The sequence below is a fragment of the Erpetoichthys calabaricus genome, chromosome 1 (genome assembly GCF_900747795.2).
Source record: "Erpetoichthys calabaricus chromosome 1, fErpCal1.3, whole genome shotgun sequence".
Taxonomy (NCBI): domain Eukaryota; kingdom Metazoa; phylum Chordata; class Cladistia; order Polypteriformes; family Polypteridae; genus Erpetoichthys; species Erpetoichthys calabaricus.
The window spans coordinates 130,481,976-130,497,659 of NC_041394.2; the positions used below are offsets into that span (position 1 = coordinate 130,481,976).

Below are 15,684 nucleotides of genomic sequence, written 5' to 3' on the forward strand. Positions count from 1 at the left end.
AAGAATGAAGGGGCATTATTGAAATATCTTGATCATGAAGAAATTACTATTATTGCACATGAAGAAGCTATCCTCAAGTTCAAGTAGTTCTTCATCTTCAAGCGATGAAATGTATGACGAACAAACATTTCCGACTGTTAACTTAAAAGATATCAGTCTCTGGCCAAGAAAAATTAACGATGAAACAGGGATCTTACTGGTATGTCAAGGTGTGTCTGTGGTTCAACATTCTGTTCCAAATATCATAATTCTTCTACAAATTTTCCTCACAATTGCTATTATTTTTGCTAGCTATGAGAGAAGTTTCTCCAAGCTGACACTTAGAAAAAATGATTTAAGATCTTCAATGAGTACTTCGCATTTAAGAAACCTTGCCATACTTTCCATAGAGTAACAACTGACAAACGAAATCGACTTCAATAATGTCAATGATGATTTTGCCAACATAAAAGCAAGAAAGTAGCATTGTAGATTTATTGTTTGAAAAATTGTTGGTTGTAGATTTTAGATTGTAATTAAATTGTAACTGCTAAAACTTTCATCATTTTCATTTTTTATATGATCTGTATTATGTTTAATTTTGTAATTTAGCTAACTCAAAGACCGCCCCAGGCACCACTGGGCTGAACCTAACACTGTATGGTTTCACATCAGAATCCTTATATATGAGATTACAGAGGCTTCACAGAGTTGTCAGTCAGCCCTAAATCACTTTAATTTTTTTTCTACACTTTGTGTTTTTTAAGAAATTTCTCACTTTATAAATATTTCATTGTGGCAGTAAGACTGCTCCTGCCTTATAGGTCCAGCATTCTCGGTTTCATCTCAATAACCCAGTCAATATTCATGTGGAATTTATACATTCTCACTGTGTTTGCATGAATTTTCTTCCCACATCACAAAAACTGTGACAAATCCAAATGGACCTAGTATCAGTGTGCAATTGACATGTACCCACTGCTTCTGAGAAAGGCTGAAGCCTCCTGCAATCCTGATTTGAATTATATGGGTTTGAAAGCATTGTGTGATGTTATAAAGACTAGCATATTCATAGTTTAGTGATGCTGCAGATCCTAGCATGAGTCATTTTTTTACCATGCAACTATAAAAGCAATATGCTAAGCTATGGTCTCAGACTCCAGTTTCCCACACTGCTTTTGGCTCCCTCAACACACAGGCTCATAATCCATTTAAGCAAAATGAGTTACCTACATAGTAGTATGCATTGATTTCAGTTTGAGCTTCCAAAATGATACTAAGTAAAAGTCAACAGTCTTGATAAGGTTTTCTGCAGCTTAATGCACAGGTCAGTCAGTGACAGAAGAAGAAATCTGAAGTGATTCTGACTTTCCAGACTGAATGACACCAACATCCTAATATCCTGTTGCAGCTACAGTTGAATAATATTGCCTAATGCTCAATACAATAATATGCAAAATATAAATAAATGTACTAATAGTGTCTCAAAATTAATCAACAGCACTTACATACTTAACCTTAAGAATGATAAAATAATGCCTTTTGTGTGCATGTGAAGGGGCGGTGATAATTGGGCAGGGGTGGAGTGAATTTGGTACAATGCCTGCATTACTTTTTCACTTGCATACGCCAGAGCATACACCCAGGCCACCCTTATGATATAGCATCATCCACTCATGAGTTCCACAGAGACATTTATGCTTCACAAACAATTCTACTTATGTTTACCTTTTATTGTCATTACTTTATACTATACAGACACATGAATAACATTTAAAAAACAAAAGTGGCACTCCTTTTGATCTAATGTAGCTTAACAATTGCAATTGGTTTTATAAAGTTTACATGAGGACACACTTTTCTCCTGTACTCTGTCCCTTTACATCGAGAGGAATGTGCAGCTGCAATTTGTTAATTGAGAGAGAGCAAGACATTAATTGCCAGCACCCACCATTAACAGGCAATCAGACGGTCAGCTGAGAAAACTGAGGAGAAACACAAGACAAGAAGACTAGCTGTGTATTAGTCAAACATGGTATTGACCTTGTTTCACTGTTCACTGCAAACAGCACTTAGACCCGAGAATCGTCTCCTCTCAGTACCATACGTACTACTGTAGTCTGGTCTTGATGTGCAGCTAGAATGGTACTATCTCAGGTACACTGCAACTGGCCTAGTATTTAAGAAGGACCTTTGCACCCCTTTTGCTAGAAAACTCTGTAACAAAGACCTTTCTTAGCTCAACTAGTTGCAGAGCCCAAGAAATGCTTTCTTCACAGACTGATTAAGCATAATATTAAAAACCACAAACCAAGAATTGTAAATAAAAAGGAAAAGAAACCAATTAACTATATTAAAAATAAAAATGAATATTTGTAGTAATAAAATTTTATATATTGTATATGAAAGAAAAATATTTCAACACTTACCACTGACAATTATGTGGTTGCTGGAATAGGCAATTTATGGTTTAAATATAACAATGCTTCAATATATTACAATTTTGGAATATATTATTTCAGCAATCAATTACACATTCCAGCACCTGTATAACTGTCCTTAGTCCTTGTTTCATCTAGTCCATGTTATACTTTTTATTAAGAGACAGTTACAGAATGTTAGTCAAAGAGTTTTAAAATCATTCTACCTAACTTTAGTCTAGGTGCTAAGAACTCCTCCCTTTAATTCTCTGTTCTATCAGCTTGTCCTGTTCTGTCAAATTGTACTAATGTTGCACAATCAAGTATGTCTGTTGGCCTGTGGTATGCCATCTAAAATGTCAAGTAAACCCTTATTTCTGTTAGGAAAAAAAAATAACAGCACGTTATTGGACTCTGAGAAACCTGGATAACAGAGGTAAATTTCTCAGTGATTATGTGGCCATGTAAACCCTTAACCGAGTTACTGTTAATGATTTTGTAGTCTGTGCATGTCCGTTATCAGCCTGCACATGTATTTCCTTTGCACACACTTTCAGAAGCCATGGGTAGAAGCCTGCATAAAATAGATTTCTAGAAGCAAGTGTTTGGGTGATTGCGTTATTCCTTCTCCAGGCTTAAATGATCTATCTCAAGATTTCTGAAATCACTTAATTTATGTTCATGAGCCAAACATACAAAATTCATACAGCACACATACTGCGTCCTTCACAGGGCTAAGTTGCACAGCCAAACAAAAAATAATGTTCTGCATGCAATCCACCTACAGAGTTGGTACAAATAAAGCATCAGTTTGACTAAATGAATTTATAAAACACAAGACATTATCAAGTGAATAATACTTATTTTTGATTTCACAGTGGCCAATGAAGACATGGGCAACACAGTTCGCTTCCTGGTTCGCTTCCCGGGTCCTCCCTGTGTGGAGTTTGCATGTTCTCCCTATGTCTACATGGGTTTCCTCCCACAGTCCAAAGACATGCAGGTTAGGTGCATTGGCAATCCTAAATTGTCCCTAGTGTGTTCTTGGTGTGTGTGTGTGTGCCCTGTGGTGGGCTGGCTCCCTGCCCGGGGTTTGTTGCTGCCTTATGCCCTGTGCTGGCTGGGATTGGTTCCAGCAGACCCCTGTGTTAGGATGTAGCAGGTTGGAAAATGACTGACTGACAATGAAGACTTTTAACTCTTTTTTGCACAGTTAATGATGTTGGAGTGTTTTGACAAAGTTGAACTCCAGAAGATTTCTTGCCCACATAAACATGGATCTTTCAGAAATCAGGATTCTTCCTTAACCAGGTTATTCACCTTAACCTTGATATGTATGTAATGATACACTTATTATCTTATCAAGAAATGCTGTCAAAAAAAATTAATGAAAGGCTTACTTACAAGTAATCCATAAACATTTAATTCTGAATAGCATATCTCGAAAGTATAAAATGCGTTATCAAGACATGCTGCCAAAGTAGCTGCCCCTATTGTCATTTGTACTTGTGGTTGCTCTACTCTTTAATTGACTGTATTAAATAAACTGTGTAAACACCATAGAGAAGTGAATTAAAAATAATAAATGCAACTGAAATATTACATTGCTGCACAAATCTAAGTATAAAGCACACACTTCATGCGCCTTTTCTTTACATTTCACATTTTTCTGCATATTTATCTATTTAGTTTTGTCCTAAATTATGGAAGAAGATGATCAGCTGTGGCCAACCCTAACGGGAGCAGCCGAAAGAAGAAGTTTTGTCCTAAATGATCTTCCATACGATGGAAGCACACAAAAAACAATTTTCTTCCACAGCGGAAAAAAAGCGTATGACACATATTGTGAATATTATCTTTGAAATTTTATCAGTTTTAAAAACATTAATAACTTTTCTCGGTTACGTTGTGGGTGACGCAGTTTGAGTTAACAATCGCATCGTATATTCCTGGGTTTAGTTTAACGTTTCCTCACGGTCCTTTTAGACCAGGGGTTCTCAAACTTTATCAGGTCAGGGACTCCTTATAAGTGAGAAAAAAATTACGGACCCCTTGGGAAACAACACAAATCATGGATTATCACAAATACATTGTGGTAATGAAAGTGAATCACCTTTCCAGATTGTTTAGCTTCAGAACTGCACTATACCACATTTTTGCGTTTATTTCCAATAATCGTGTACCTTACAGTGACAGATTGGTACGCTTTTCTCTGATTGCATATTTTCTCAGTTCAGTGAGTGATGGATGATAGGCAGACTTTGAGATCATCCTCCGCATGCAAACGTGTCCCATACTTTGTCTTGATAGCAGTCACTACTGAGAATGAATACTTACAAAGCCAAACTCTATATAGCTGTCATCATATTTTCCTTTTATAGATGAAGCTGGCATATTTTCACTTGAAGACGTAGACACTTATTGACCCAAGAATCTATCCGTTATTTGATTTGTTCCCATACTAGCTAATTAGCTTCAGGGAGACGGGACAAAACACAGTCATATGGGACTCAAGCTCACGTGATTAACAGCGGTATGTACAAAATGAGTGATGCGAGGCTTCCCAGTGATATTTATGGGCTCAGAACATTATGGTAAGGACTAGCACAAACTTAAGCTTTATTGGTACAAGTGCTCGCAGCATCCCACTTAAAAAAGGGTCAGTCTTCTAGTATGGTTGGTATTCCCTTTTAAAAGCTGACGTGACAAGCAGAGCGGCATAGGGCGACAGCTAGTCGAGTTTTGATTGGCTGTCTGAAAACGAAGCCTGTCGTATTTGTTGATGTTTGTTCTGTGTAAAGTCTGAACTTTTTTAACTCTTTTTTTTGGTTTGTTTAATAAGGACATTAGTTTTTCAATGTAATCGATTGTCTTGTTGTGATTTTTTAAAATAAGTGAAATGAAGAATAAATGAGAAGAAAATAACAAGATCGTTGGTACACTACATATACGCTATATTTATGAATTATTTTGCGGACCCCCTTGCGACGTAACACGGACCGTTCCTTATTTTGGGTAATACTGGTTTAGATTCTGTTTGACCTCCAACCGCTAGATGGCCCCATGGCAAATTGTACTGGTAATTGTATCTCTTTTATCGAGGAAAGATCCGGAAATGCAAGCGACACCTTTACGGGGTGAAAAAAAGGAGTTGGAGTGAAACATCAGTGCACAGGTACGAAATCAGTGATTTAGTAAGTATGTTTATCATATGGTTAGAAACAACCGTACGGTTGTTGTAATCAATAATACCAAGACATCGTCTTTGGAAACAGCAGGTGATTACTGCTTTTTTATGCAAATAGCGAGTTAGCTTTTAGAGATGTGGGAGTGGAAGTCTATTTAAATTATAGCACAACGCAGTGAGTGAACAAGCCATTCTCGACTATGAGAGAAAATGCCGCAGCTTTATTTTGAAACACTCACTACTAATAGTCCAGAGAACAAAATACGTCTGTGTTATTTCTTTTGAGCAAGGGAGACACAGAGGACACCTTAATGCTCATTGTGTCGATTGAAAAATTTAAATGACCATGCGTGATCAGATTTCGTGTATTTTATAGAATTCTATATCAGTGCACAAAGTAGGATTGAATAAAAAGTCTTCATTGTTGTATGATTAGATCCAATCACAAAAAGGGGGATTGTCAAGGGGGTTGATCTTTCGCTAAATGTATCTTGTATCCAGGTAATAGAGCAACCAGTAGATACAGGGTTTTTTGACACAAGGTACAGAAAATACGTCTTTGTACAGACCACCGCTTGACATTTTTAAATGTATTTGTACATTGACCCAACACATGCATTTTATATACATTATATTGGATATACATTAGGCCAGCACCTACTAATTAAAAAATGTGAAGTTTGTTCTCCCCTAATTATGACTGACAGCTTCTCTCGCTGTAGTGCAAGCCACAGTGACAGGATATTCCTGGTCTGTTAGTCGGCTTTTGGTATTTGTCTTGTTATTTGTCTAAGTGCTGTCACTGTGTTTGCCTTGTGTACTTCTCTATGGAAACTATAGAACTGAATTTTAATCATGCAAGCAACCAGAATGAGTGATTATTTATAATTAATAAATAGGTATAGGGTAAGGAATATGGTACTTAAGTGTGTGTAGCCCATTTACACTAATGATAGTGTATTTTTTTTCTTTGCAGAATTTTAAATACCAGTATATGCATTAAAACAGTTTTTAATCGCAAAGGCTGAAGTGTGGGAAAAGATGAATTCATTACGATCCAATCACAGCAAGAGCGGTAAGTCCGGTGATGATTTGTTTTCATGAATATGTCTTCCTTTTACAGCAATTCTTAAAATTTTTGAGGTAGATGTTACATGTCAAGTTTGAGAAAAAACACACATGCAGACAGTGGAAACCTGTTTTTAACCTGTCTCTGTGGGGGTTTTTGTTGGGTTGCAGAGGAAGAACAGCAGGAGACAGTAGTTAATATTTGTACTTTTAATTAAAGTGAAATGTGTTTCATAGCACCCTCATAGTGTAAATAATATATGACACCTTTTACTTGTATTCCTATTATGACCAGATTTTCTCCTTTTGGGTTTAGTCGTAGCATTGTGGTATTATATGATAAAGTGAGTATTGTTTTTATTGTAGGTACTCCATCACTCCTTGGACCAAATCCCATGTATATGAAAAATTCTTCAGGAATGGATCTGTCACAGGCATCCCCTCTTCTGCAGGTGTGTTGAAATACAGCTGAGCTCAATATATATTCTGTTTGAATGCTACATTAGTGCTGAATTTGGGTAATGAATCCCATCAGTAGTCATTGTCTGCATGAAGTTTACATGTTCTGCCCATGTCTGTGTGTAGGTACTCCAGTTTTGATTCCATGTCCCCAGTGTAGTTTAATTGATGATTCCAAATTGGCCCTTGTTTGAGCTTGAGCTAAAGTGTGGTGTGTGTTTGGGCCCTACAATGGACTGTTTACTAAATTGTTCCTGAGCTGCTTCAGTAGACTCTGGCTTCCTGCAACCCTAAATTATGTAATGCAAGTCTGTGATTTTCTGTTACTTTTCAAAGTTTTGTTTTTCTTAGAACTTTTTTTTTTAATTTATGAAGTGACATTTCTTAATTATGTCTAACTAGGGGGCTCCGCCCCCTGCTCGCTTCGCTCGCCAACCCCTGGTGTTGGGAATGACAAAGAGCGTGATGTATGAATGAGATATAGAATAGTGTGACGGTGTAGATTATGCAAATAGAAAGCAAACAATAAAGTGTGTGGCACAGTGTTACGGTTTATTTGAAAATTTCTTTGTACACGCCGTTTAAGTGTAAAAGGTAATTCCAGCTCAGAACTTGTAAGGTCATTTAAGATGGTTATTGTTGTGATCAGAGTCAAGTTTGTCAGAGCTTAGAAAGAGTTGTGTCTCTCCAGGAAGTAATGGAATGACTTGGGTATTAATGTTTTCCATATTAATATTTTTTGGACATAATATAGTGCGTTGTGTTAAAAGGGGCATTTGGTCTAATGAGATTGCTGTTCCAAATGTCTCTGTAACTAAGTTGTCGCAGATAAAGGCTTGAGGAATTGTAATAATATGTGCCTGAAGTCCAGCTGTATTGGAGAGTGTACCATCTCTCAGTTGTAATAAGCAATTGTTATGATCTGGTTCTGGACATCGTATCTTTTTTACTAACTGTATCTTTTGAAAGCAATGCCAATTGTCTGCGTATTTTAAGGTGCACTGAACAATAGCTGAGTGCATGGCATCTGGAAGAATAGCTAATCACTGTCTAAAATCTCCTCCTCATAAAAGTACCTTTCCTTCAAATCGAATATTATTATTCATAAACGTTTGTAGAAGTTTATGAATGGTGTTGAGTAAGTGACTTCATGCCATTGAACATTCATCAATAAACAACATTTTTTCAAGACGGATGTCACGTGCAGTGCCACCGTTAATGTTCATAGTGGATACCGATTTGTAGGATCTAATGTAGTTGATAAAGATTTCACTTTCAGGTACATCGTCAGTTATAAGCCTCTGTAGATATTCAGTATATGAATGTAAAGAAGGCAGTCTAATTTGACCCTTTTGACAACAACGTGTAAATGTATAACTTGTATTTCCAGTTGTTTCTTCAGGGAAGTGAACTGAATGACAATGATTGCAAATGACATTCATTAATCCGAATGAATTTTACTGGTGTATGTTTTTCTTGTGCCGTTTGAGAGGCGCGTTGATGCATGTGTAGTATTTGGGACGTGTTGTTTTGGAGCTGTAATCGATTTGCCTGTGCTGTGTGAGAAGCCCGTTGTAGCCTTCGCTGCCATTAACGTATGTCTGAGACGGGAGGTGTTTCGTTTTGAATCCGTGCCTGTTGCGATGCAGCACTTTGATTGATAGTTTGCGTCATGTGGATCTAGGATGTAGATTTGTGCATATTTGCGTTGTTGATTTGTTTCAGGGTGCACTGTTCCAATGCGATGCAGTATTTGTGCACATATGCGAAAGTAGTATGGGCCATTGCCTTTTGGTGGCCTGATATTTACTCCGGTATATGCAAAAGCAAATGAACCATTGTAGGATCTAATGCAGTTCATAAAGTTTTTACTTTTAGGTACATCGTTAGTTAGAAGCTTTAGTTGAGCTTTGCGTTTTTGGAGTCGAGACATTTTTTCTTTTAGAAATATGGATAAGTAATAAGGAGTATTGCACTCACTGTTAATATGGAGCCTTTTCTGCGGTTGAACGGTTAATAGTGCCTTATTGTAATGAGATCCACCTATGCTGCATAGCCGTCTATTTTGTTGTTTCTTTCGTTTTCGTGTGTTTGTTCCTGTTATCCTTTCCTTTTCGTTTTGTACCCGTGACCGTGTATTCATGACTTGTTTCTTTCTCAGCATGCGAAGTATGGATAAGTAATAAGAAGGATCGCAGTCACTGTTAATATGTTTCTTTTTCTGTAGTTGAACGGTTAATAGTGCTTTATTGTAAGGAGATCCACCAATGCTGACACCTATGCTGTCTAGTGTGAAGGTGTTGATGTTCACTTTAGAATATGTGGCTTTGGGTGTCACTTCTTATGGATGTGTGTGTGTGTGTGTGTGTGTGTGTGTGTGTGTGTGGGGGGGGGGGGTTGAGGATTGTTGTCGCGCGAGCGTCTTCTTTCTTTTTGTGTTCCTGTGTCTTGTTGAATCCCCCTCTTTGTGTGTGTCCCGTCCCTTGCGTGAAGGGTCTGTGGGGTGGTTTTGTGTTCTTTTTTTTGTGTTCCATGGGCTTGTTGAATCCCCCTCTTGGTGTGTGTCCCGTCCGGTGCCTGTAGGGGGGGGGGGGGGGTGCCTTGCTGTTATGCACGAGCCTCTTTTTTTTTTTTTTTGGGTCTAGTTTCGTGTGCAATGTGTTTCGTGCTTTGCTTGCGTTTGAATACTTTTTTATGTGCCGTTTCCTTTTTTCGGTGCTCTTTGCGCCTCATTTCTCAATTTTTCCTGTGCTCACTCCTTTTTTCTGTGGTCTTGTCCGCCTCTCGCGGCCCCTCATCCGCCTCTCTCGCCCTCTTCTATCCGCCTTTCTCGGCTCCTCAGCCGACCCTCGCGGACTCTTTTTGCGCCTGCGCAGTACGTCTTTTTGCAGCTACGGCCCATTGCCGGATGTGCCTGCGTCCATCATCCGGTTTAGCATTCTCGGTTAGTAATATGGATATTTCAGACTTTTGTAATGCTTTTTCCTAGTTACAGATTTTCTCTGCACTGTGTACCATTTATACTTTTCAGAAAGGCCCTTCTGTATACATTACATCAATATTTGACTGTTTCGTTTACCTCATAAAATGTATGCAATTAAAAAAAGCAGGCATATGACTACATTTTGGCAGGTTACGATTCAGAATTACATGCAGGAAAAGTAAATCTCATGATCCATTGAAAGTGTCAAGGGAGACTTTTTAGTAGAATTAAGCAGTTCTTATAGGGATGGGTCATTCCATGTCAAATCAACCAAATGTGCACAAACTTTGGACTCAAAAAATTTTGTAAAAATTACCAGGTGTATCCATATTAGTCAGGAGACACCCTATACAATTTTTTTGATGTAAGATCAATACTTTCCAATACTTTACCTGGGGGTGTCAATTTTATTCAGCCTCATTTTTTCATCAAATTTCAGTCCATAGCTTAAGAACTAAACCACTCAGCAGGCTCAGACTTTGCACGCTGGTACATTAATTGGTATAGTATATGATGAAATTAAAATATTTGGTCCAGATGACCTTGCATGATCAAAGCAACCCCTTGAAATTGGCCAAAATGTAATTGTTAGCTATGTTTAGGCCTCAGAAACACATATTTGTATCTAACACAGACCTTTCCTTATTCAGATAACTATATGAGCTTTCTGAAAAACCAATAAACTGAAAAGTAACTGTATCAGGGTTTGAACAGCAGACCTCTTAAATCGAAAAAATCATTTTGGATTTAATTTTCAGAACACCCTAACGGCATGTGGGAATGTGCAGATAATTATTTAAATATTTTTCATTTATTCTACATTGTCCCTTCTTTTTCAAAACACAAACCTTAGTTTTCTAATGCAAATATTTCAATGTTTATTTTCCATCCTAAACATTGACTGAATGTGCCATGTGTCAATAATGGTAATCACTGAGTTTCAATCAGTATGTTATCAAAAATGTCAAACTTTTTTTTTTACAATGTCCTGTTTCTTATTGCTGAACAGAGATTGTGATTCTCCGTAGCCAAAAGGGAACCCGGTTCTTAAGAATACCATCTGTTACATCCATACAGAAGATAGCAAACTCAAAGTCAGCTGGGTGTCTGGTGAATGCAGTAAATTGACTGTCCTAATTTTCACCACTGAAGCAGCACCTGAGATCCTGCCCTCTCACGATCACACTCCTGATAGATCACATTAGACCAGTGTCCTATTGTAGGCTATGTTGGGTGCATTTATGATGAAAAATGTTGGATTGGTGTGATTCATGATAAGAGAGTGAAGCGGAATCAGACAATCTGATGTGTTTCATGCATCCAAACTGTCCTGTATAGTCTTTCCATTGGCCACCTAGAGACGATATTTTTTGGGTGTCATTGCACTGCTTAGTGCACCTACAACGGTCAGTGGGAGGCAGTACCATCATGGTCTTAGAGACAAATATGCCCAACACTCTGCACTTTGATTGAAACAGAAATGAGATGGGTCATTATTCCTGCTGCTGCATAACTAAGATGTTAACGTTTCATTATAATTAGTGTTGTATTTCATGATAAATCAAGCAGCTATTGTTCATGTGTAATGTGCCTTTGGTGATTAATTTTTTTCCATTAATACTATACCCAAGTTAGCAGTGAAGAACTTGATGATTATCATTACTGACAAATGGTGAATTTAACCCATGTTTAGAATGGAAAATAAACATGACAGATTCACATAAGACAAGTAAGACTTGCTTTTTGAGAAAGAAGGGACCATGTAAGGAAGGATACAGGAAAAATAATTATAAAAATGTCTGAACATTCCTACAGTGCATTAAGCTGCTCCGAAAATTAGTCCCAAAATTATTTTTTCACGTTTGAGAGGTCTGCTGGTCAAACCCTGATGCAGTTTCTTGTTTGTTTATAACTTTTTGAAAAGTTCTTTGTAGATTTCTAAATATGGAAAATAATTTTGCAGGCTGTATCAGTTAGAAGTATGCTTTCTGAAAGTCTACACATGGCCAAAGACACAAAATATTTTTTTTTCCCAATTTTGAAGGTCTGCTCTTACCAAGTGGTGTCATCTGGATTAAAAGATTTTGAGTTTGTTACGTACTATACCTATAAAGGTACCATTATACAAAATTTGAGCATGCTAGGTAGTTTAGTTCTTGAGATATGGTCTTGTGAAACTGATGAAAATATAAAGCCGTGTCCGATTTGACACCCATCTCTCCTCACAAAATTGGCTGCATCTTGAAAGTATTGATCTTACAGGGTGTCTCCTGGATAACATGGGTCCACCTGGTATTTTTTTTTCCCCAGAAGTTTTTTGAGACCAAAGTGTCTGGGATTTCTGGAAAATCGGTTTATTTGACATGAAATGACCCAAATATGTTTCTCAAATTTTTTACAGGAAAAGATACATGATTTATAAAAAAAATAAAGCAGGGCAAACATTGTGTAGTGTCCTTTTTATTTATGTATCTCATACAGCTTTGTATGAAATGTTTTTGATTGGGTAAACTTTTCAGCGATTAAGGAAATGTTTATTTCTAAGAGTCATGCTTTCATTATTTCAAAACTTTATTTCAAGCCCAACTCTTATAAAACCACAGTGAGTGAGTATATCTGCTTAAAAGGTTGGTCATTTTTTTGCTTTTTTGCAGTCTCTGGGCTACTAACAATTGCTGGCATGGGTATGCCTATAGAGACACCATGTTGATGTTATAGTCATTGATTAGTTTTATCCCTTGTTGTCATGCAGACTTCAAGACTATTTTTGATGTATTATTGTTATGGGCATATGGGCACCATCTTTAACCACTTTCTGTAATTGTTTGAGTTGGTTTTGTTTCAAGGAATACTTAGTCATTTTTTTTTATTGTATTATTAATAATTGTTTTTTTTTTAAATTACATTTCAAACTGCACTGGACTGTACATGAATTGTAAGCACGAATCATTTTGAGCTGAAAGTGTTTAACATGATTTGGATATTTCACCTTTTACTGTGAAAATATATAGGTCACCATATTTAAAGCTGGAAGAAATGATCATCTACATCTTCTACGTGGACAAATATTGTTTTGCATTCTTTATGTCTGATGTAAACATAGTATAGTCAATTCCTGTTTCAGCATTCTTGCTTGCAGTGGATAGGAATTTGGAGGTAGGATGTGTGTGCAGTTTTTGAGTACAATAAGATTTTAAGCAGGATAGAATCACAGATATAAAGAAGGTAAAATCCCCGTAGAGTAAAGTAGTCCCACACTGTGCCCCTGTGTTGCTTGTTTTATATACAGTGGTGTGAAAAACTATTTGCCCCCTTCCTGATTTCTTATTCTTTTGCATGTTTGTCACACAAAATGTTTCTGATCATCAAACACATTTAACCATTAGTCAAATATAACACAAGTAAACACAAAATGCAGTTTTTAAATGATGGTGTTTATTATTTAGGGAGAAAAAAAATCCAAACCTACATGGCCCTGTGTGAAAAAGTAATTGCCCCCTTGTTAAAAAATAACCTAACTGTGGTGTATCACACCTGAGTTCAATTTCCGTAGCCACCCCCAGGCCTGATTACTGCCACACCTGTTTCAATCAAGAAATCACTTAAATAGGAGCTGCCTGACACAGAGAAGTAGACCAAAAGCACCTCAAAAGATAGACATCATGCCAAGATCCAAAGAAATTCAGGAACAAATGAGAACAGAAGTAATTTGAGATCTATCAGTCTGGTAAAGGTTATAAAGCCATTTCTAAAGCTTTGGGACTCCAGCGAACCACAGTGAGAGCCATTATCCACAAATGGCAAAAACATGGAACAGTGGTGAACCTTCCCAGGAGTGGCCGGCTGACCAAAATTACCCCAAGAGCGCAGAGACGACTCATCCGAGAGGTCACAAAAGACCCCAGGACAACGTCTAAAGAACTGCAGGCCTCACTTACCTCAATTAAGGTCAGTGTTCACGACTCCACCATAAGAAAGAGACTGGGCAAAAACGGCCTGCATGGCAGATTTCCAAGACACAAACCACTGTTAAGCAAAAAGAACATTAGGGCTCGTCTCAATTTTGCTAAGAAACATCTCAATGATTGCCAAGACTTTTGGGAAAATACCTTGTGGACTGATGAGTCAAAAGTTGAACTTTTTGGAAGGCAAATGTCCGTTACATCTGGCGTAAAAGGAACACAGCATTTCAGAAAAAGAACATCATACCAACAGTAAAATATGGTGGTGGTAGTGTGATGGTCTGGGGTGTTTTGCTGCTTCAGGACCTGGAAGGCTTGCTGTGATAGATGGAACCATGAATTCTACTGTCTACCAAAAAATCCTGAAGGAGAATGTCCGGCCATCTGTTCGTCAACTCAAGCTGAAGCGATCTTGGGTGCTGCAACAGGACAATGACCCAAAACACACCAGCAAATCCACCTCTGAATGGCTGAAGATAAACAAAATGAAGACTTTGGAGTGGCCTAGTCAAAGTCCTGACCTGAATCCAATTGAGATGCTATGGCATGACCTTAAAAAGGCGGTTCATGCTAGAAAACCCTCAAATAAAGCTGAATTACAACAATTTTGCAAAGATGAGTGGGCCAAAATTCCTCCAGAGCGATGTAAAAGACTCATTGCAAGTTATCGCAAACCCTTGATTGCAGTTATTGCTGCTAACGGTGGCCCAACCAGTTATTAGGTTCAGGGGGCAATTACTTTTTCACACAGGGCCATGTAGGTTTGGATTTTTTTTTCTCCCTAAATAATAAAAACCACCATTTACAAACTGTATTTTGTGTTTACTTGTGTTATATTTGACTAATGGTTAAATGTGTTTGATGATCAGAAACATTTTGTGTGACAAACATGCAAAAGAATAAGAAATCAGGAAGGGGGCAAATAGTTTTTCACACCACTCTATATTATTTTATAAAGGTTTTCTGCTCTCCTGACTTGATAAGTAGAAGGGCATGACTTGATGAAGACATCACCAAATGTTACTTAGGTTTGCCTTTACAGACAAAGCTGATGCACTCAAAATAAATTATTGCTATCAAGTACATTCTGCTTTTTCTAGGCTATAATAGAAATATTAATCCAATAATTGTTTTAAGAGCTGTATTCTAGGTAATACTGCCTATGAACTTGAGTAAAATTGGTTTATACTGATAAAAAAGTGATGATGTCCTTGCATGTTTATTTTTTACCCATATGAAGCTGAATTAAGGGTATGTTATTAATACTATCTTTTAAATTTTTATATTGTATTATTAGTTTTAATCATTATTATCATCATATACAAAGGATGAAGATGGCAAAGAAGAAGTGCGATAGTCAGAGAGATGCAAAAAGTAGACGAGTACAAGGAGATAAGGCGCAGGGTGAAGAGAGAGGTGGCGAAGGCTAAAGAAATAGGCGTATGAGATGTTGGAAACTAAGGAGGGAGAAAAGGACCGGTACCAATTGGCTAGACAGAGGAACCGAGCTGGGAAAAATGTGCAGCAGGTTAGGGTGATAAAGATAGTAACGTACTCACAAGCGAGGAGAGTGTGTTGAGCAGATGGAAAGAGTACTTTGAGAGGCTGATGAATGAACAAAACGAG

At 37.5% G+C, this 15,684-nt stretch overlaps 1 protein-coding gene across 2 annotated transcripts in view; it reads left to right on the forward strand.

The window, feature by feature from the left end:
• Window positions 1-5,460: 5,460 nt before the first annotated feature.
• LOC114655331 (cell cycle and apoptosis regulator protein 2) overlaps window positions 5,461-15,684 on the forward strand; it is a 38,205-nt gene continuing 27,981 nt past the window's right edge. The window contains exons 1-3 of one of the 2 annotated variants that reach the window (XM_028806239.2): window positions 5,461-5,574; window positions 6,563-6,661; window positions 7,021-7,106. In XM_028806239.2, the coding sequence (XP_028662072.2) occupies window positions 6,628-6,661; window positions 7,021-7,106 (120 nt within the window). In that variant the 5' untranslated portion in view covers window positions 5,461-5,574; window positions 6,563-6,627. Of the gene's footprint in view, window positions 5,594-6,562; window positions 6,662-7,020; window positions 7,107-15,684 lie in introns of both variants that reach the window. The other variant, XM_028806245.2, reaches the window with a different exon arrangement.